Genomic DNA, 21,564 nt, shown 5'->3' with positions numbered 1-21,564 from the left:
GATTTAACGTTCACTTTTGTTCCTATTCAATTCAATTCAGTTAAGGCATGTTATACAGCGCACGTCTGTCACGCTCCTTTGAGTCGATTTGCAGACAGGCTGAAATCATTAAGATCATTCTCAGAAACTCTTATATTGGTCTCCGTCTATCTGTCATCACGTTTATCCAGTCACACAAACATTTGTTTCAAAAAAAAAATAACAGGAGACAAACATTTTCCAGAAATTCTTTGTAAAATATATTTTGGTCCAAAAGCTGATCTGCAAAAATACAACATGTGCAATCATTGGGTAGATGAGGCATCATTCAGAGAGTATCGCTGTATCTACGCTGCTTTGCCAGTGTTTAGGAATGCTGTATAGTGTCACTGTGTTAAGGCTAAGCTACTGAAATGTAGTGTTAACTGTCCAAAATGTTTAACACCGTACCCTGGTTATAACTAAATCTCAAAGGTTGTTACAACACACACATACACACGCACACACACAGACAGACAGTAGTTTCTAGTCCTATTGCTATATTTTTCTAAACCTTACCCTACTACAATGATTCACATAGCGCACATGAACCATTTTAAAACAAAAAAAACACTATAGTGTGTTCAAAAGGAGCCTGTTGAGTGCTATGATAAATGGGCTTGTTTTCACACATATTTCCTTAAAAAGCAATGACTGATCCCCAAATCTGGACTAGTCCCTTCATTAATGCAGGTCCAGCTCTGTGGTTGAAAATCAGCCGCCCCACATTCTCCGTACAGGCTGCACGAGCCAAGATATGCAGGGAGTGCAGGCGCAATGTTCACAGGCAAAATCAGTTGATATGTTTTAATTTTTTTTGTAGCATTTCCAGTGGTGAGTGTCTATTCTGCACATTTTCTCTGAATGTTATGTGTAACTTTGAAGGAAAACAGCATTTGATCAAATTGTGTTTCATTATATGCTCTGCCTTGGCAGAGTCAAATAATTGCATGCAAAGTGCAAATCCTGCTTTGATAAAGCTTTCATCCCACACATTTTGGCACACGAAACATTCAAATGGCCTGCATCTGTAGATAAATTACATTACTCAACTGTAGAATCTAGACTACCATTATTTTTAACACCAAACCACTGTCTCCTATTCAAACTTTGATGGAAGATGAGAAATGTGCTGCTTTCTTACTGACTCTTAGCTTAGCATTAAGACCAGAAAATATCTGGCTCTGTCCGAAAGCAATGCAATCTACCTACCAGCACCTCTACATCTCAACAAAATGTCTCAGAAAAAAGTATATAAATAGCCACGTTGTGGCTTTATAAGATGTTATGTGGTTGATTTTGTAACTGAACACGCTCCTGTCTAACAGCAATAGTCGATATGGGAGAAGAAAGGAGTTGTTGGAGGGTAGTGAGGATCACTTGCAGACACGGTTCAGAATGAAGAAAGTACTTCACCACCTTTTCAGGCTTTTTTTTGATATTAGAATGAACCTCTAAACCAGCTTTTTTCTCTTATATTTTTGTAATTAATGTGAAATGGATTTATTTTACTGTACTGATACAAGTCTAGAACAGACCCTTACTTTAATTCTTTTAGTTTGTTTTAGTGTTGCTGTTAAACAGGTAGTGTTATCTCATACAGAGCCAGGCTCGTGGTTTCCCCCTGCTTCCATTCTTTATGCTAAGCTAACTGTCTCCTTTACTGTATAAATATGAGGTTGGTACAGCTGTCCCCACCTAACTCTGCAAGAAAGCAAAAGTATAAACAATTTATTTAGGTTTAATCCAGGACTAGAAAACTTGAGTGAAAAAATAAAGTATGATGATGTAGAATTAAAATGTTCAATACTGTCAACAGCAGTTTGCTCCCAGATACCCCATTTCTCCAGAGTTATTCCGTTAAGAGTGTTTAATATCTATAGAAATACATCTTAAACCTTTAAAATAAATATATGCATCAGAAGTAGTATTATCATATTGCTACAACGTTTAGGTCTTGCCTCAGATCACTAAACCGAATCGATGATTGGTTTGTGCATACTAGTTTTGGTCTATGGTGAAAGACTTCTAGCTCTCAGCTGGATCGACTTGTGGCAGTGTTCATGGCTGTTACGCAAAAATGTTGGAGATGAAGTCGCGAAATCGTTTGGCGTACTGCTCAGGGTGGACTGTTGATATTTCAGCACCAGCCTGTGACAGATAGAGAGAAAAGTGACAGAGAGCAAAGAGAAGGTCATCAGAATCCTCTGTTGGCATTTCATGACATGACACGGGAGCAAACATCAAACACAGGTACAGACAAGTGCATCTGAACAACTGACAACAGCCATCCACCTCCTTCCTTCCTCTCGTGTGCTACTCACCCCGTGTTTGACTGTTTTTGCTGCATGAGCTGCTTTCTTCTTGGTGTCGTACTGAGTGAGTACGTCAATCAGGCCCATGAAATAGACCTCCCTCTGAGGGGCTCCTGAGATTAAAGGCACAGGACAATCAAAGGTATTTCACTGGGCTTTTTACAGAGGCAGCCACAGACCTAATAACAGAACCACTGTTTTATAGACATAAAATTCTTCTGGGAAATGGTCAAGAAAATAGACACCTGGTATAAAAATACTGCAGTTATACTGATACCTTCCTTTGAAACATTAAACATGTAGCACAGCTGAGGCTGATGGGAATGTTAGCTTTGCAAGTATTTAAACATGAGTTTTTGAGCCAGTAATGAGAGATCAGATTCAAAGTCAAGAACAGTTTAGTTATGAAAGGCCTCATTTCGTGATTAGAACCAAGTATTCACCTGGGCAGCTCCCGATTGCATACACATCCACATAGGGGTCAAACTCTCCAGGTCCCAGAGGTTTACAGTGGGACATGTAGCCAGCGATTCCCTCTGGAGAGGTGCCATAAGAGCCGCCCGTGGCGCCTGCTGCCAGGCCGTTCTCAGACTCTGATTCTTCCTCGTTGGGCACCTCCTCACCCTCCTCCTCCTCCCGTTCAGCTCGGCCTATGTCGTGGATGCCCAGCAGCAGGCTGTAGTCCATGATCTTCAGCTTCACTAGAAACTAAGCGGGGAGGGACAGGAATGAGCATCCAGCTTCTCAAAAGTGAGTACATCTGTTTTCTACATCAGTAATTCTAATCATCTTTTAGTTTGATTTGTTTGGCAAGCAATGCAAACTGTGAATGATAGAATAAGGTGAATGTTCCTTCCTTCACTAGTAAATTATTTCACATCTATTGTCCTGTTGCAAAAATGGCATCGCAGGACAGAGTCGTCCTCTGTGTGCCAACGCTGCCACTGTGTGGTAGAGATGAACAACAACAGTGCTGCATAATTTTAAAGACAGTCCTCCCACCTCCACATCTTTGTTGAGCTTGTCCATGAACTTCTCCTTCTGCTCCTCGGTTACATAGACCTTCTGCATGTTGTTCCTGAAGTCCATGTCCTTGAAGGTAGGAAGCTCCTTTCCCTTTAGGGACAAATACATCTTCGTCAGGACATGTGACAAAATAATAACAACACCACAGGTAGTAAGAGATTAATGTGAATTAACAATGGGTGATGATTCCGTTGATGCATCTTTACCCTTTCTTTGTCACTTGCTTCACGAGCCACCAGAGAGCCCTGCAAGAACAAGTTGTAATAGATTTTAATTTACACTAAGGAGAGCGCACACATGAAGACACAAGCGGCGATGTAGCGACAAGGGATCATAAAAATGTAAGTGAAATTCTGTGATCTGTAACAATGACAGGAAGTACAGCCTTTGGGGACTTGAGGTGGGCCAGTATCAAATGAACTAATCTGACCTTTGACTAGAGAGCAACTAGAGAGTTCTTCAAACCTTTAAAAGCATTGATTCCTTCTAATAAATTAACCATGCAAACGCACATCCATCCATTCAGGGATACTTGTTTTTCTTCTTTGCTTGAATAATAATAAAATTAAATTAAGAATCGATTGTCACCCGTTTCAGGTTGCACTTTGTCTTTAACTGCAGGCTCACGTAACAGAAACCTGATATTTGTAGGACACTGTAAACAGGTGTCACAGAAGGAGGACGTGTGATTAAATGTCAGACTGTTTGTTCCTCCTCACCTTCAGGTCGTACTTCCTGTGTACTACCAGTCTGTGGCTGAACATGTTCCTCATGACGATCAGGTAGGCCTCCTCACTGTCCACGCTCACCCGGTACATGCCCAGGAACTGTGGCAGCAGCGTGCTGCCATGACACTTCACTATGTGCTGCAGGAGGAGACAGCAGGAGGAAACAACTGTAAATTTGCATGGCAGGTACATAAAGAGCATGATTGTGAAGGCTGGAAAAAGCATTCTCAGTATTGGATAAACATCAGTCAACACAAGCTCTGACGGATTCTATTTGACAAACATGATATTTTTAATCAGCTGAAGATGTATTTCACTCAAAACAGCAGTAGCTGCACCATATCAAAAGCTCTTAATATCTTCCAAACTCAAATCATTTTAGCTAGGAGCACTAACAAAAGACACTGGCATATAGTGAACTTATTAGAAGACTGCCAACGATCCCCACTTTGAACATACAGTCTTAGATTTCAAAGGTCACTTTGAATGTACACCAATTACTGACTGTATCCAGGTCAGGCGTTTAGCTTTTAGCTTTGCTCAGCACTCCCTGCAGCAGTCAGCTAAAATAGATACTTCAGACTGACCTCATTCAGTGTCCCCTGAAACCCACTAACTGAAAAAGACGTTGCTAATGTGAGAGCACAGATTTTTTAAATTGACTTTTTAAGTTCCCTGGGCGCTGATTCTGGAAAATCTCTCACCATGCACAGACATGCACCTCTAGCTACAGTGGTGCAGGTTCAGCCAGGAGCTGCAGTGAAAACAGATGGAAGTATTAAGGGATTTGATCAGGTAGCACGTCACATCACTCGATTCAACTGTCAACCCCTGCGGCTGAAAAATGAAGCTGCAAGTTAAAACTGCAACTTCCCAAATGTCCACTTGAGGCTCCAACAGCAAGTCGATCCCTATAGATCAATGTTTTAATATAAGTCATCCATTTAAAATATATCTAGGTTTAAAGTTATTAAGGGTGTAGCCGCTCTGAGTGACAGACAGGCGCCATCTCAGGTGCTAGGTGTTAACATCAGCGTCAGCCGTCCACCTCAGCTCCACCTGCTCTGCACCAATTTGATCATTTTTGAAAGTGGAGGCCACACCGAGCTTCACAACTACTCCTCACAAATCCTGTGGGTGATATCGCGCATCTTTATATACAGTCACCCAGTTTCATCCAATATGTCGGGCAAAAAAAAAAAAGAGTTTCTGTCTTTAAAAAATAAAATAAAATTGATCCTAAACATTAGGAGAATCCAGATAATTTAAAATGTGCCACAGTGAAGCTTTATAAGGCAAAGCCCTTTAGTAGTGATGATTAAACTGGATACTAAGATATCTCAATACAAAGAACAGTTGTTGAGCATAACAACAACAAAACTGACACAATAAACTGCAGCCTCCAAACTGCTCCTGATCTATGAGAGAAATGTGTTACAGGAACTCTGATAGACAATGAGTTCATTCACAGCCGAGTGAATTTAAAAACGCAGCGGAACAGAGCTGCCGTTTTCCTCATCTCCCTCCCAGTTTTATGTAGGCTGCGTAACCACAGGCTACACATTCCAATAAGAGCTCAAAGCAGCCAAAGGTTTGCTCAGTGGTCTGTTGAGCCTTAAGACCTAGTTTCTTTGATATCTACGCGACTCAGCCACGCGAGACCGGAGCTGAATGTGACATAAACCAGAAAGCATGCCACCTCACTCTTATCTCTCCTTAAATGTACTCTATTATTTACATGAACACTGATGTGCTGATATGAACATTTGGATATCTTTAATAAACTCATGAAGGAGTGTTTGTTCGGTCCTTTGTGCTCAGTCACAACCTCTGTAACCTTGGCGATCAGACAAGCTGGATAAAACCTTCCAGTTAAGTTTTCTTGTTTGGAGTCAGTTTGAGAGCCGCACCTCTGAGCTAAATTTAGAGGCTTGATCAAACCCCATGTAGCCCTCGTCCTTTTCATTGCGCCTCTGCTGTTAAATCTGTGTCGACTTCCCTTATCTCTGATTTTGCTCATTTCAAGGACTCCATGACAGATGTTTTAAACGTTGTCAGTGAAAGACACTGAATGAGCAGAAGGCAGACGAAGAGAAAGGATTCATAGCGGCGTTTATTTATAGTTTCACTGCAGGATCAAACAGGAACGACTGGGACTTACTCCAAATTCTGTGTCACTGCTATTATTATGTTATTAACGCAACTCCTACTGAAGCTTGTATTAATCAGTTAAATATGATGTGTGAGGTTGAAATGTCCTTATTTTTCACTCCTGTTAAGAAACCCCATTAAAAGACAACAACACCGATGCACCTGGTGAATAAACACTCAGGATGTTGTGGTGTAGTTGTGTGCAGTATTTTTCTGAGAGGTCCGCTCTGTAAGACCTTCAGTAGTTCTCTCTAGCTGGTCTCTCAGCTAATAGTAGCTCTTGCAGCTTCCCCTTTTTAATGACCAATGCAGACTTCTGCTTCCTGCTGGCGTGAAGAGCGATTCCTTTCATGTGAGAACAGAACTTATTTATTTTTTTGTATTGTTTGTGGTGTGTCCAAGGGAAACATTTTGGCTCCGAAACAGACGACCTTCATTGTTGGTAGTTGTTTAAGAACTACGCACAATGAAGGCCACCTGCGATGTTGTTTTTTTGTCTTTTTCTTGTAGTAAACGGTGGATGAGCTCAGTTTGTAGATATGTTTCTAAGAAAAACTGAACGTCAGATAACACTATTGAATGTGAATGTAGTGAAAGCTACATTAATGAATGTGAGGAGCTCACGTCATTGTGTGATTAACAATTAACAATTCATATGTCCATTCATCTGTCTCAGACATTATCATTTAGCTTTATATGTTGAACAAAAAAGTTTGTTATTTCAGTTTGTACCCGATCATTCTGCTTCCCCAAATCCTCACTAGAGCACCAGACGTTAACCTGCTGCTGAAAATAGTCCACAACAAACGCCCCAACTCTTCCTGTGCTCAACATTTTAAAAATGAACATCTTCAGTAGGAACCACTGGACACAAAACTTTCCAACAGCTGACAGGAGGTCTGTGTGTTCCTTCCATTATCCACCACTTTCCAAAACAGTCTGAAATTTACATCCATCGTATGCCGTGACAGGCCAGCTGTACGCGGATGAGAAGAGACAGGCTGGTACGTCTCATTTTAGCTCTTTTTTCCCCTCCGATAGTTTTTCAGACTCAGTTTTTTGTGACACTTCGAAGGCTGTTCATAAACGACCTTCATGTTGTCAGCCTTTGTGATTTTTGACATGGTTCAGGGCTCTCTTTTTAGTTTGTGTTTTAAATGATTAATGAGTTTATGATTTCATTCTGATCTTGTCCTTGTGATATTTTAGTCTGCGGTAAACAGAAGAGCACTGACAAGCCCCAGCTGCTTTTCAGTGGAAATAATTGGCAACACTGACTCCACAGATGGAAGATAGTCAGAAATTGTGAAACAAACAGGACATGACGAGACAAATACTGAGTCTCCTGTTTTAACCATTCAGATGTTACCTGGTGATACTCTGACAAGATGCTGTGCATATCTGCGATGTCCTCGCTGGAGATCTGCTTGATAATCAGCGTGCGGTCGTATGAGTTGAGGAGCAGATAATCTCCCTGATCTTCAGCGTTTCTCATCGGCGGGCTGCGGGTCAGCGACACCTGAGCATTGTAAGACCAGAAGAATACAGGTAAGGATCCGGTCAACTGATTTATAACATGGTCAAATTTATTTCTGAAAGAAATCATTAAAAAAAAATATATATATAACTTGTGAGCATTCAACCTAAATTGTCAACATATATACAACACACACCTGATAGTCCATATCCTCAATACCAAACCTTTCCCTTAGATTTCGGAAGACCTGAGGACAATATTCTTTGAACTTGAAATGTCCTGGAAGATTTTCTCTGTGGAGACAAGATGGAGTTTATTTTTATTTCTTGGGCTAATACACACAAAACAGACGCATCATTAACCAAATCTAAGGGAGCATCAAAAAACTATCGGTGATGACGGCTGTTTGGGCCATTTCCTGTGTCTGGGTCAAAATGTTGCACTTTAACACACAGCAAAGACTACAGCTGAAAACCAGCTGGCACGCACAGATTCCTTGAATCAGGAAGATTTCTGATAAGAGGATGCAAGCAAGGGCATGTTTTTTTTTTTTTTTTTATCAGTCAGGATTTTACCAGTCGATATTTGATCTTTCAAATCAAGGTGGATTTGAATTGGAAAAACAATATTTTAAATCCAGCATTAGTACGTTCTGTGCTCGAGTGAAAGGAAATTACTTTTCATGCCAGCAAGTGGTAGTGGTCTGTATTCATCATTCAAAAGGGAAAACAACAAGAGCTACTATTAGCTGGAAACCAAGGAAGCCCTGAGGAACTGCAAACCATCATACAGAGTGGGAATTCATGCTGTTTGACTGATCATGTTGTTGTGAAAATATCCCAACGTTTAAATCCCTTTTTGCCCTTTACATGTTCTCCGTGTTCTCATATTTCCATCACTTCCCTTTCTCTTGCCTCTGTATCCTGCAGATAGTCACAGAGATCTGTCTCACCTGCTTGTTCTGCTGCTCATTGAACATGGTGAATCTGATATAAATCCATCAAACTAGTGTCAACGGTGCAGGACACACCGAAAAAGTGTCCTTGCTGCTTATTTACGTTTCAACTGAATTTGAATTGTCTTATCTTATCTTATCTTATCTTAGAGGCGTTTTTTCTTAGAGTCTGAGAGGTCAACAAGTTATATTTTTATATTGTCAACATATATTGTTGTTATTTGGACGTGTACTTATGAGTGTGTCTTACTTGTTGAAGAGGTGGTTGTTAACTTTGATCTTAGTGTTGGCTTTGAAATCGTCAGGCAGCAGCATGACAGGAACAGGCACCTGACTGAGATCATTGATCTGCAGAAAGAAGAGACATTCAATAAACAACCGGCAATTGTGTCCAAGGTAGAGTTACAACTGGTGACGACAGAGAGATGCAACAAGACAACAGATGACTTTGGCTCAGGCTGCAAGAAATCATGACAGGTATTTTTCTGCTTTCTGACATTGTATAACCAAAGTGGGCAGGTATTCAGACCATTTGCAGATTCATTTTCCTTCCACTGTCTAAATGATGAATTTATTATTTTGTTGCATGAACAAAATTAGCCCTTTTTTTTTTTTGAAAGCATGGATTTTTAACAATGCAGTATTGACACACCCACCGAGTCTCTAGGCAAATGGCACGCATACACATAGAAGTGAAACCTTACATAAAACTATAGTTGTTAAGCAGCATTCCTTCTCCTATCAGATTCACTGAGACGGCAATTACTACTGCAAAGATGGCTTCACGATTTGTCACATACAGTGTTGTGACAAATGGGGTGTGTCCAGTCCATTTTAATAGTTGTCAATGAAAATCACAGGCCTGTAATGTTCAGGTGTTTTGATGATTTCAGGATCATACCAACCAGAATAGTAGAATTGGAAACTAGTATGGACACTTGTTGACATTTTATTATATTACCATCATCTGGATTATTGAGTACTTCCCAGCTACATATAACATTTTGAGGTTCAACAGTTAGTCAATTATCTGTTACTTAACAGGAAATTAAGGAGTAGTTGTTTTAACATTGATCAATCATTGTTCAAGCCAAACGCTTGATGGTTTTAGCTTCTTCAGTGAGACCATTTGTTGCTTTTTATTGCACATTACAGCAACGTGAACATTAGCGGATTTTACCGGGTGTTACGCAGACTAAATTACACATTTTAATGGCTCTGATGTTTTGATGAAACCTTTTGAAAATGTTTTCTAATTTTGTCTCTTTACAAAACAGCTAACCGAAAGTAAACCTTTATTATGTACCCATTAACAACAACATATGCTAATTTATCCATTATTTACTCATTAAGCAGGACCTGTAATGAACAGATGGACTGACTCAAGGATGGAGCCAACTAAAACATAACTAAGAAATTGAATAATGATCCACATATACCATTTTGTTTAAGGTCACGTCTGGAGTTTAGTTAACGTTTAACGTAGCTTTACACGAAGCGAGACCTTTCAGTATGTTCAGATCACCAGGTGACCCAAGTGTGTTTATGTACGCGTCTAGCTCAGTAAACATCACGGTTTTCCTACAGAGGTTTCGGTGTAACGCCCTCATGCCTGTGGGACTAGCTGGCAGGCTCACTCTCTACAGCTACAGCTACAGCTACAGCTACAGGCTAGCTACGTTTACACTGACATTAGCATTACCCAGCTCCCACCGACCCACCGAGTGATTGACGCCCCACATGAAGACGCTCAGGACCGGGTCGCTGGCTCGAAACACTTTCACCTTCTGCTGCACAAAATGTTTCTTTTTCGTCTTCGTCTTGGGCGCCAGGATCACCATTGGGCTGGAGGTAGCCCCAGAGTTACCGAGGCCGGCCATGGCCGCAGAATGTCTCCTCTCGTCCCCCGTTGAGAGAGCTGGTGCAGACGGTGACACCGCTTCCTGGTGGCTACCGTCGCTAAGCTAAAGCAACCGCTCCGCCCCGGCTCGACGCACAGCGACGAGAGCCAAAGGTCACCTGCCTCCGACCTGTGTTACGCGGACGCCGTTTTTCTGGAACACAATTTAACGTTTAAACCGGAGAGATGAATCATTACTCGCTGACTTCACCCATGCGTGGATGCGTATCTTTAAACGAACGCTGACAGTCCACCACCGCCCCCTCGAGCCCACCAATGTTATTATCGACCACGTGGTGAGTTTTTGATTGACGGCTGGAAGCGACCAATGGAAAGCCACGGGGTTTCGTCAGGTGACCTCGAGAGTTCCGGAAGATCCTGTGTGTAGGTTGCATTCAAGGTCCAGTCGATGCTCGGAATAGATTTTCCTGAATGAATACTTCACTCTCACTATTAGTCCTACAGGCCTGCAATTATAAACGTACCTAAACGCTCGCTTAATTATAGTTATTGCTACTCTGTTATTTTTTAAAAGGACACCTCCCAGAACGACTATACATATTATTTATGACCGTTTTCTCGATAGGACGATCTTGACCAAATAAGATTACTGTATTGTTACTTGTAGATGTGTGCACTCACTGAAGAATCAATCAATAAATAAAATTATCATTGCCCTCGGTGAGATTAAGTGTGTATATTCTAAATCAGAAAAAAATAATTGTAGGTCATCCAAGTAATGGTATATCCAAACCTGGTTTAAGAAACTTAACTGGACTTGTACATTTTTTTTCTTTTTCTTGTCTTTTTTTCATTGAGAAAACGCTATGCCACTCATCTGAGAAACTTCTTCAGTTGTAAAGGACTGGTGAGAAGTTGAGGTTTAATTAGGAACCTCGGTGGGTGTAGCTCATCAGAAACTTGCTTGACTTGTTTATGTCAACAACCAGAAACTGGCACAGCTAGTGTCCATTAATAGCTACACAATTATTTGTGGTTGGGGGTGGGGGCCCCTGTTTGTCCTTGTTCTCTTTCCCTAAAAGTGGTGCTCTAATGATTGGTGTGATTCATGGAACTTCTTGGGAAAAGAAGCAAGGACTGTATTGTAAATTGATGGCAGATCATATCTCAGTCCACCTCCTCTGGTCAGAGAAGTCTTTTCCAGTCTAACATAGATGGCTTCCTTTACTCCTCCTTCAAACCACCTGTCTTCTCTGGCCAAGATGCAGATGCCCAAGATGCCCAGAAAGATAACGTATCACTATAACTTGAGTGTGTGTCCCATTTGCATGTGTAAAACATACGATGCTACTTTCCTACAATGGTCTATAAATAAACCGGTTCATAAAAAGTTTCTAAAACTAAATTAGTACCCACCACTCATGCTTGCATTTACGATTTTCACACATTTATGCCTGTAGGGGGCAGTACGGTCTCAGTGTGCTTTCACCTAGTACTTAATGAGATGTCTCACAGAAACATCTGCCAAGGCTTTTCTCCATAAACCAGCATTGTTTCAATTTGGTCATTTGATCCATAAAGCTGTTTAGTCCTTGGGAGATCAATAAAATACAGAATAAAGAATAGGTGAAGTATGAGCTAATATCCCAAATCAACAGATCCTGAATTTCTCATGAGACAATTGGATGGCATCTTTTATTTGACCCTTTCTGACAGATGAAGATTCTTGTTTTTATTCAGTTCAAACTTTAAATAAAATCATATCATTAAATGTAGTTCCACAGCACATTACATGGCGCTCAAGATCAAGTAAAATACAGTATGTGTTAAATGAATACAAAACAATGACGAACAGTTTCTCACAATAATCAACATCAGTAGAGATAATTGTGTCAGTCCAATCAAAACACTTAAAACTCTTGATTTAAACATGCAGAAGCAGGATACACTGTGTGATTCATGTCAGAGGATCACGTTTCCTTCTTCATCTTCTCAAAGACCTTCAGTTGCTGATGGGATATTCTATGCCGTTACCTTGGAAACAGGCATGTATCTGGTCCCCGAGTGGAGAAGCAGGAGAAAACGATCCTTTATGTGTCTACTAATGGCTTAAAAGCAGCATGACTCTAATGTGCTCTAATGTGTAATATCTGTTTCACTGCTGGCGACTGCTTAGTGTCACTGCAGAGGAGATTCTCACAGCAAATGGTTTCAATCTAAAAACCAGATTCAGAGGAACCCTCGATTTCCCGAAACAGAACACCTGAGAATTTATAGTTACTGTACAATAATGGCCAAAAATGAGACTGATGTTTTTGCTGTTGATGGATTTTAAGGTCATGCATAAAATCAGGCTTATGTGTCAGACTTCATTGGCCTGATGTAGCAGGTTTGGTCTGTTATTTAACATATTCAGCAATTTCCGTTTGATTTAACAACTATGTAATGTTTTTAACATCAGAAAGTTCCCTCTCTCCCTGTGTATCCACAACACCACTAGAAACATCTGTCTGCTAATGTTTAGAGATATTTTGGAGAGATATGTTATCATTTTAAGGTAGATTTTATTTTTAGTCATGCTAGTTTGGGTTTGTTCATGGCATGTTTGGTCCAGATGGGAAAACATCTTCATCTCATCTTCTGCTACCGCTTAACCCTCACTAGGGTCGCATGAGTTGCTGGAGCCTATCCCAGCTGACATTGGACAAGAGGTGGGGTAGACCCTGGACAGGTCGCCACTCTGTCGCACAGCTACCACAGAGATAAACAACCATTCACACTTACACCTACAGCCAATTTAGAATCACCAGTTAACCAAACAAGCATGTCTCCGGAGGGCAGGAGGATACTGAGATCTGGAGACCTTCTCACTGGGAGGCATCAGTGCTAACTACAGATCCACTGTGCTGCCCCACAGGAAAATATCAACAAATATTACTTTCACAATACTCACACTCATGGCTTTAGTGACTTTTCCTCTCGTGGCACATTTGTGGTTTTACATGGAATGTCTCAATAATGGCCATGCTGCACACACTCATGTCCTTCAGTGTGGTGGATGATCCTTAATATCATCTAGCCTAATACTGTGGTTTGCCAACACAAAACTTTAAAATCAATGTAATTCCCATCGGCCTCTGCTGCTGTGGATTTTTGTTTAGTTTGTTTCTGCTAATATTAGCATGCTGCCACATCAGTGTTAGCATTTACCTTAAGTATTTTTCCCATGAATATACAATATTTCCTGCATTGCATTTAAAGGGATGTTATTGTTGAAATGTGTCTATGATTGGTGGGATTGAAGATTTATTGTTGTAAAAGTGGCTTTCCCAACACTATAAGAAAACGTATTGCAAATGTTACATTCAAAATCTACATCCATAAACCAGTTTATTTCCCATATATAAGAAACAAACAAACAAAAAGCCTCTGTCTCACCCTCACGGGATGATATCTGTGTCATCCTCAAGCTCGGGTCCTCGACTGGAGGCCTGGGAGTTTGAGGGTCCTGCGTAGTATCTCAACTATTCCTAGGACAGCTCTCTTCTGGACTGAGGCTTCAGGTGTTGTTCCTGGGATCTGTTGGAGCCACTCTCCCAGTTTGGGGGTCACTACCCTGAGTGCACCTACTACCACGGGGACCACGCTCGCCTTAACCTTCCACATCTGTTCCAGCTGCTCTTTCAACCCATGGTACTTCTCAACCTTTTCATGTTCCTTCTTTCTGATGTTGGCGTCAGCTGGTATCACCACATCTATCACCACCACACTCTTCTGCTCTTTATCCACCACCACTGTGTCCTGTTGGTTAGCCAGGACCTGTTTGTCAGTCTGAAAGCTGAAGTCCCACAGAGCCTTGGCCCTGTTGTTCTCAACCACCTTTGGTATTGTGGCCCATTTGGACTTGGGTACTTCTATTCCATACTGGGTACAGATGTTCCTGTACACTATGCCAGCTACTTGGACCATGTATGCTGACCCTGCTAGCATCTTACACCCTGCTACTATGTGAATGGTTATCTCTGTGTTAGCCTTGCAACAGACTAGCGACCTGTCCAGGGTGTACCCCACCTCTCGCCCAATGACAGCTGGGATAGGCCCCAGCAACCCCCATCACCCTAGTGAGGATACTGCCTTGTTCCAAAAGGCAGTATTGTGGTCAGTAATATCTGGTGCAATGGTGAGCACTGTTGCATCAGAGTAAGCGTGTTTGAGTGTCTGAATGTGCTGAGGGCTTCTCTGTGTTTGCATGTTCTCTCTGTCACTCCTGATCAAGCGCTCTGGCCTACTACCTCTGTCCAAAGACATGCATGTTAGATTAACTGCTATTTCTAAATAGGCTGTCAGTGTGTGTGATGGACTAGTTACCTGTCAAAGATATATGCACTTCTTTATCAACGCCAGCTGAGATAGGCTGGTATAGGATTGGGACAGGACAAATAGTTATACATAATCTGTGTTCATAATGTATATTATGTCAACAAAATAGGAAGGTCAACTTGATCTCTAACTACATATGTTTTTTATCATAAATATTGATCCGCAGAGTTACTAGTAACTTTTGTTTTTATATACAGTAAACATAAAGTACATAAAGAGAACAGCATCCAATTAGAGTATTATATCAGATGTACCTCTTTCCTTAGTAGTTACTTATGTTTTAGTAGAAAGGACAGATCATGGCTAAATAAATCTTCCTTCACACCACGTAATAGCAGCAGCATCATTAAATTTCCATTGTTAAACGACACACTTCAGAAAAAGAACACGTTCAGCAGCAGTTGTTATTAATATATGTTTTATTCTTCTCCATTTTTATTATCATTATGTTTTATTTTCATATTTGCAAACCGTACAGGTCCTCTGTGCACGGACCTGTCATCACGGCACACACATTGGCACAACAAGATTGGTCAGAAATAGATAAATTCTAATCACACTTTAGTAACACACAATTTCATGACTTTTGCAAGGACTTGGGAAAGACATACTATAACAATAACAAATCTGATCTTACTTTTTTTTTCTTCCTCTATTGAAATAAGAATTTATAGTATGATGTGCCAAAATAAAACATAACAGTAACATGGACATTCTCGATTCTCAAATGAACAAAGCATAAATAATAAAAAAAAAGAAATTAAAAACATGAGATATAACCATGAGATGTACAGCAGTTGAATAGAGCTCTGATGAATGTGATGAGTTTTGCCATAAAGGTGCCTTTAAAGCACAACACTTCCCCTAACATGAAATAAAATAATCTCTGTCTTTAAATAAGAAACTGCTGACAATATAAAAATACATGGCATTGTACTGTAGTTCATTAAATAAACCAACAATTCATATATAAAATATTATATTGACGTGTATAAAAATATGCCTTACAACTTTTTGAAAAGGGTAACAGCCGTAAGCTTTTTGTCTGCCACTTCAGAACACACAGTCGACCACAAAAATTCCAACATATGTACAAACAATCAACTAATAAGCAGTCAGAATGCCATTTGGACAAATAAAGTGAACAGAAGCATCCAGGGTCATATCTGTATTTTTTCTGACTTCTGACATATAGATAAGATACTGTGAGATTCAAGCAGTACTTGATGGAAATATATACTCAAAAATAAATTAATAGAAAAGAAATATTCTGTCAATTTTTTTTTTTTTTTAATGTGGATATCAGTGTATCTTTGGAGAGAGGGAGAGAGGACAGTGAGGGAGACACGTTTTTCAAACATTTGTGTCACATCACCTGCGTAACAGTATTTCAGCCCACTGAGATCAGAACGAACACAGGCAGTGTCAGCTATCCTATAGTGAAGAGGAAAATAAAATCTACCAGAAAGCCAGGACAAGAGCCAGGGGATATAGAGATCGTTTGGAGTAATACCACTTGGATCACCGAGGCTGTTGACGGAGCGTTAATATGAGCATGCAGCATGTCACCAGACGACGCAAAGGACGTTGCTGCAACTGTTGAACATTCAGGCAGATGTTACTGTTGCTTCTGCTGGACTGTGAGAGTGTGTGTCTTACTTCTAGAGAGGACATTAACTGGTGTGTATTTTCCATAGGAAGTGGTTTATCCCTGCTGCCTCCTGTCCAGGCAGTGTCTAGCACATGCTAAAGCCAACCCCTCTCCCTGTGCTCCTGCTCCTCCACCACCTCCTCCTCCTCCTCCTTCTCCTCCTTCTCCTCCTCCTTCTCCTCCTCCTTCTCCTCCTCCTCCTCCTCCTCCTCCTCCTCCAGGCTCAGAGCATTAGGACAGGCTCATCCCTCACTCCCCATCGCATGGTAAAGTGCCATCTTCGCTGGCACGTGTAGGCACGGCCGTGCCGAGCTCGTCCACGCACCAGCAATGGCCACGCTGCATGCCCTTGGAGGAGCGGCACTGTGTGAAATGACAAGAAAGAGAGGGAGATTTTGAAAGGGACAGAGGGCGGAGACGGAGTGAGGGAAAGGTGGTGAGAGAGGCACGGAGAGAAAATGATATGTCATCATAGCGCAGTACTGATTCACTGAGCTCACAGCTGAGAGGCTCAGAGAAGGTGTCAGTTAATTCTCAGCCCCTGTGGTCACGAACAAATCTCTGGATGTACCGAGTAGACGGCTGCAGTGGAGGGCAACTCTAACACATTTCCACACCACATGAGCTCCAACAAAGTTCCGCTGTTATTTCTCGCGGTGACTCAAGTGACTACACGAACAGTACTCTACCTGCTTTTTCCTGTAGAAGCCACGAGTGTCACAGTTGGGTATATAGATGTCGCGATCAGACTGGAAGATCGTCAGCTCGAGACCCCGCAGGACACTGTTGAGGAGCTTGCGACAGGGTGCCTGAAAACAGCAACGCAGAGTGTGAGTCCAAACATCACTAGAAGCAAAGACCGAGGACCCGTGTTCATCTAAAGTGGCAGTGGCAAGCTGCTATCTCCCCTCAGACGATTGGGTTGGCAGAAATCCCCTTTGATCAAAACACATGTCGATGTGAATCACGAAGGATTAGTGATGCAGCAATACAGCCAGAAGCAGAGGATATGTATATTTATATATGTATGAGATGCCACATATTGTATAACATTATATAACCATATTGTTACACAATCTCTTTGGCTTTTCAGGTCACTGAATGGTTTGAAGTGACAGTGCGTTTTTCAGCCACTTTGTGAAATTAAACTTACCATTTAAGCGACTACTGCTTCAATTACGACATACAGGTCAGTGCGAATGTTGCAGATGAGGCGGCTCGCAAAGTGAAAAATCAGTAGCGGCAGCGGCCGATTTGAAACTTTCCTGATTCACATCATGCTCAATTAGTTCTGCCGCATAGCAGCACACACATCATGCACCATAATGCATGGCTTCGGAGCAGTGTGTGTACATGCCACTGCAACACCCCAAACAGCACACAATCTATGAAATGCAAAGCATCTCGGCAACCCGGTACACAGGGTCTATTTTTAAATCATTTAGATGACACTCTATTTGCTTCACTCATTAAAGACTGAAAAATGAGAACATGAACTTACTTTTTCAATGTCACCACTGTGTGAGGGATGTGGACCTGAGAGGAAATGACACGCCGGCGTGAGAATGTAACCACATTAAACCACATCCAGTGTCAAATCATACAATACTGCACATTTCACACCTTGTTATGTATCTTTGCATGTTTGTTTGCACACGAGCAGTCACTCAGAAGACATCGATCTGGCGCTGGCCATTCAATGAGAGACCTCATTTCTACCTAATTTCCTCCTTTTCAGATAGCTAATCGCAGTGTCTCACTTTGAACAGTAGATGGAGATCATTGCAATAAAAAGTAGTCTGATCAGGATGTAGGTGACACTGTGACAGTTTCACATTCATTCTAAATTCTCTACAGTGGGGCCGGCTTGTAGGACACATATAGCAGATATGGCATATTATAAAAATGAAACTGCACAAATCACTTTAACGCATCTCTCGCAGAAACACTGACACAACACCCCCAAGACTAAATAAAGGCTCGTGGAATGCAAATCTGAAGCTTCTTTCATAATAATTTCTGTTCAGTAGCAGGGCTGTAAGGACATTTTCGTTTTTTTTTTATTCCATCAGCAGTGACTCCAGAGGTGCTGCAGAGCAGAACTGAGTGCTTGAGGTTTTGCAAATTCATTTCTGGTACACAAAATGCAGTCAGGCTTAAATGTCACACACTAATTGGCCTTTATTTTGTCGGTAAGTGACACAGCATCACATGCAGAACTGGGGGAGGGACACTAATGTGTGGTGGTACGCCAAACCCACCTGCAGTTTGCATGCATGTGTCTGTATGCATCTGTGGGTGCATGTATTTACTGTACATGTACAGTAAATGCAAATGTTCGTGCATATGTGATTTCATGCATATGTGTGTGTGTGTGTGTGTGTGTGTGTACAGTATCTTACCTGTGGGGTGGGGCCTCTCAGTGGGACTAGTCCTGCTGTGCTTGGCGCAAATGCCCCTTCCCTGCAACAGAGCCTGGAGGGGGCTGTGCTCCCTCGGAGGGGGAACACAGCGGAGCCCCTTGGCACAGCTCAGGGTGTACACACCACAGGGCTCTCCTTGGGCCAACACTGACGTGCTGCTGGCAACATTATGGTCCCTGGGGGGCCGACCTGCACCCAATGGATCCCTGCAGGAGGGACAGACCTTGAAGGGGCCCAAGCGGTTTGCCCCGGTCCATGATCCGCAGTGAGCAATCAGCAACAAAACAACGGTTGTTAAGTTAGAAAGGATAGGCATTTTGTGTCCAGGTCTCAGGTTCTCCACACTGTCACTCTCTGTCAGTTAAATGTGGCTGATGCTATTTCTGGATGTATATTTCTCTCTCTCACTGTCCCTCTCTCTCTCTTCCTTTCTCTTCTCTTTCCACAGTCTTCTTCCCGTTTCTATACAGTAGCTTTCCTTGGTGCTTCGCCAGTTGAGTCCCCTGCAGTGCCAGAGGAGACAAATGGAGATCGAGAGAGACACAGCAAAGCACCAGCTTTTAAAGATCTGAAAGGCGGTGATAGAGAGAGAGAGAGAGAGAGAGAGAGAGAGAGAGGGAGAGAGAGAGGAGAGAGAGAGAGAGGAGAGAGAGAGGAGAGAGAGGGGGGAGAGAGAAAGGGAGAGAGGGGAAAGATAGAGGGAGAGAGAGAGAGAGAGAGAGAGAGAGCACAGTTATGACACCTTCAGGGGCTGGGACTCAGAGAGAGAGAGAGGGAGACAGAGAGGGAGGTGGCAGGGAGGGAGAGAGCAAGTGGGGGGTGGATTATGTTCCTTTCAGAAATTATCAAAATCTCTCCACCCTTTCCTGTTCTATACTAACACATCCATCTAGTCACTGCACTTACACTCAACATTACACATGCATAAACAGTAGTGGTCACGTTCAGCTATTTGCACTTTCTTTCCAATGTCACAGACCTTTCTCGAATAATATTTGCCATGGTAACAAACACAAATGTATAAGAGCTTCCATCAGCGCCGCCATTTGCTTCAACAAATGCACAGCTGTGTGTTTTCTCCTGCTTGAATCCTGTGTGAGGTTATGACAGAATATTTCCTGTACAAACACGTAATCCTACAGCTGAGGTCCACACCTGAAATGCTGTCTCTCTGTTGCACGTATCAAAGTTTACCCAATGTTGATGTAATGAGAAAGTGTGTGTGTGTGTCCGCTTAATCAACTCACTGTTGGGTCAGGAATTGCACTGACAAGAAGACTAATCTGGTTTTTAAAAAGCTAGTCAACTTCAAGATTGCATTTCAGAAGCCATCAGGTATGAACTGGCAGGGTCGGCTAGTCCTTGCCAGCTGTTAGATTTGGAAGAGTGAACATTTGGATAATTAGGAGGAGGACTCACTTTTTGCAGGAATTCACTTCAGCCCGAGCTGAAACACTGCAGTCCATCGCTCCTCTTAGCAAGCCGCCTTCTCAGATCACTATGGATCGCTTCACTGAAGAACCTCCAAGTCTTAGGGAAGCGTTTTAGTCACCTAGTGAAAAAACGCTGTGACCAACTTACTCTTTTATTTAAAGATTTGTAATGGTATCAGTTCTATCTTCACAAAAAATGTTTTACTTAGCCTCTGAAAAATAATATTCTGCTCTCCTTGTAACACATTACATTGTTGCAAATGTGCATGCACTACATAAGACAAAGTGAAAGCAAAGTCAAGGGTTTATACATGAGGATACTTTAGAGTTCCCCCGAATTATACACAGATGTAACATATAACAATAAAATGAATGAGAATTTCACAGAGCATATGAAGAGTTGGGAGTACAGTGCATGACTTTAGGACATTTAAGTACCAAATGTTCCTGACTCTGTGTCCCTTGCTCCTGCAGTAGTAGTACAGACACGTCAGAGCACACACTGGCCTGTACTTGTAGGAAATCAGGGCTACATGAGGCCAAAATCTGCCCTGCCATCAGCAGCCTGTTGTTCTGATTAATCTTGGCAAGGAGGGCAGAAATCACCTGCCGTCTTGTGTTCCCATCAGCTTGCGAGCTACAGCACTAGTCTGTTTCCACATGTCAGGAGAATGTTCCAAGGCACTCGCCAGACCGACGGGGTCTCTCTTTTCCACACTGCCCTGGATTATTCATTTTTCCTCCTCCAGGCAGCTACATAATTTCTTCCCTCGGTTTCCCCCTCGTCTTTGTGTCCACCAAAGTTAGGATCTATCCAAGATAGCTTAGAAAGGCCCTCTGCTCCCCACAGTCATGTGATGGGACATGAATGCTGAGTGGTATCCTCCTGACCTTCTGTTAAGATAACCACCAGCCTAACTCATGACTGTGACAGTAAAAATCAGGATAATAAAACACACACGGATTGTAATCTAATACTCACCAGACACGTTGCAGCAGAAACAGTTTACCGTTAAACCATAATGAAAAATTTAACAATGTAAGACCATTAGAGTAGTGAGAAATATCTTCATTCGTTTAAATGCAGGTGAAACTAATGGGACATATCCTCACATACATCGGGTAGACATGGTTGGCCGAACGCTT

General features: G+C 41.9%; 2 protein-coding genes across 3 annotated transcripts; both read right to left on the bottom strand.

Annotated features, from left to right (window-relative positions):
• Nucleotides 1-215: 215 nt before the first annotated feature.
• pip4k2ca (phosphatidylinositol-5-phosphate 4-kinase, type II, gamma a) lies at nucleotides 216-11,215 on the bottom strand. The gene is made up of 10 exons (XM_047578641.1): nucleotides 10,392-11,215; nucleotides 8,921-9,018; nucleotides 7,912-8,008; nucleotides 7,608-7,757; nucleotides 4,079-4,225; nucleotides 3,566-3,604; nucleotides 3,336-3,449; nucleotides 2,777-3,041; nucleotides 2,343-2,446; nucleotides 216-2,169 (listed from the first exon to the last, which is right to left on the bottom strand). The coding sequence occupies exons 1-10, from the start codon at nucleotides 10,548-10,550 to the stop codon at nucleotides 2,089-2,091; spliced, it is 1,254 nt and encodes a 417-aa protein (XP_047434597.1). The 5' UTR covers nucleotides 10,551-11,215; the 3' UTR covers nucleotides 216-2,088.
• A 4,097-nt stretch (nucleotides 11,216-15,312) lies between these two features.
• igfbp6b (insulin-like growth factor binding protein 6b) lies at nucleotides 15,313-21,532 on the bottom strand. 2 transcript variants are annotated; one of them, XM_047584937.1, is made up of 6 exons: nucleotides 21,401-21,532; nucleotides 20,405-20,537; nucleotides 18,965-19,488; nucleotides 18,064-18,098; nucleotides 17,252-17,371; nucleotides 15,313-16,925 (listed from the first exon to the last, which is right to left on the bottom strand). In XM_047584937.1, exons 3-6 carry the CDS (start codon nucleotides 19,299-19,301, stop codon nucleotides 16,812-16,814), a joined length of 606 nt encoding a protein of 201 aa, XP_047440893.1. In that variant the 5' UTR covers nucleotides 19,302-19,488; nucleotides 20,405-20,537; nucleotides 21,401-21,532; the 3' UTR covers nucleotides 15,313-16,811. The 2 variants fall into 2 exon arrangements, with proteins under 2 accessions (XP_047440893.1, XP_047440884.1); XM_047584928.1 differs by lacking the exons at nucleotides 20,405-20,537; nucleotides 21,401-21,532 and having other exon boundaries at nucleotides 18,965-20,378.
• Between the last annotated feature and the right edge of the window lie 32 nt (nucleotides 21,533-21,564).

Source organism: Mugil cephalus, chromosome 1 (assembly GCF_022458985.1).
Source record: "Mugil cephalus isolate CIBA_MC_2020 chromosome 1, CIBA_Mcephalus_1.1, whole genome shotgun sequence".
NCBI classification, from domain to species: domain Eukaryota; kingdom Metazoa; phylum Chordata; class Actinopteri; order Mugiliformes; family Mugilidae; genus Mugil; species Mugil cephalus.
The sequence above is the reverse complement of the archived record's forward strand: the minus strand, read 5'-3'. Positions and strand labels throughout refer to the sequence as shown.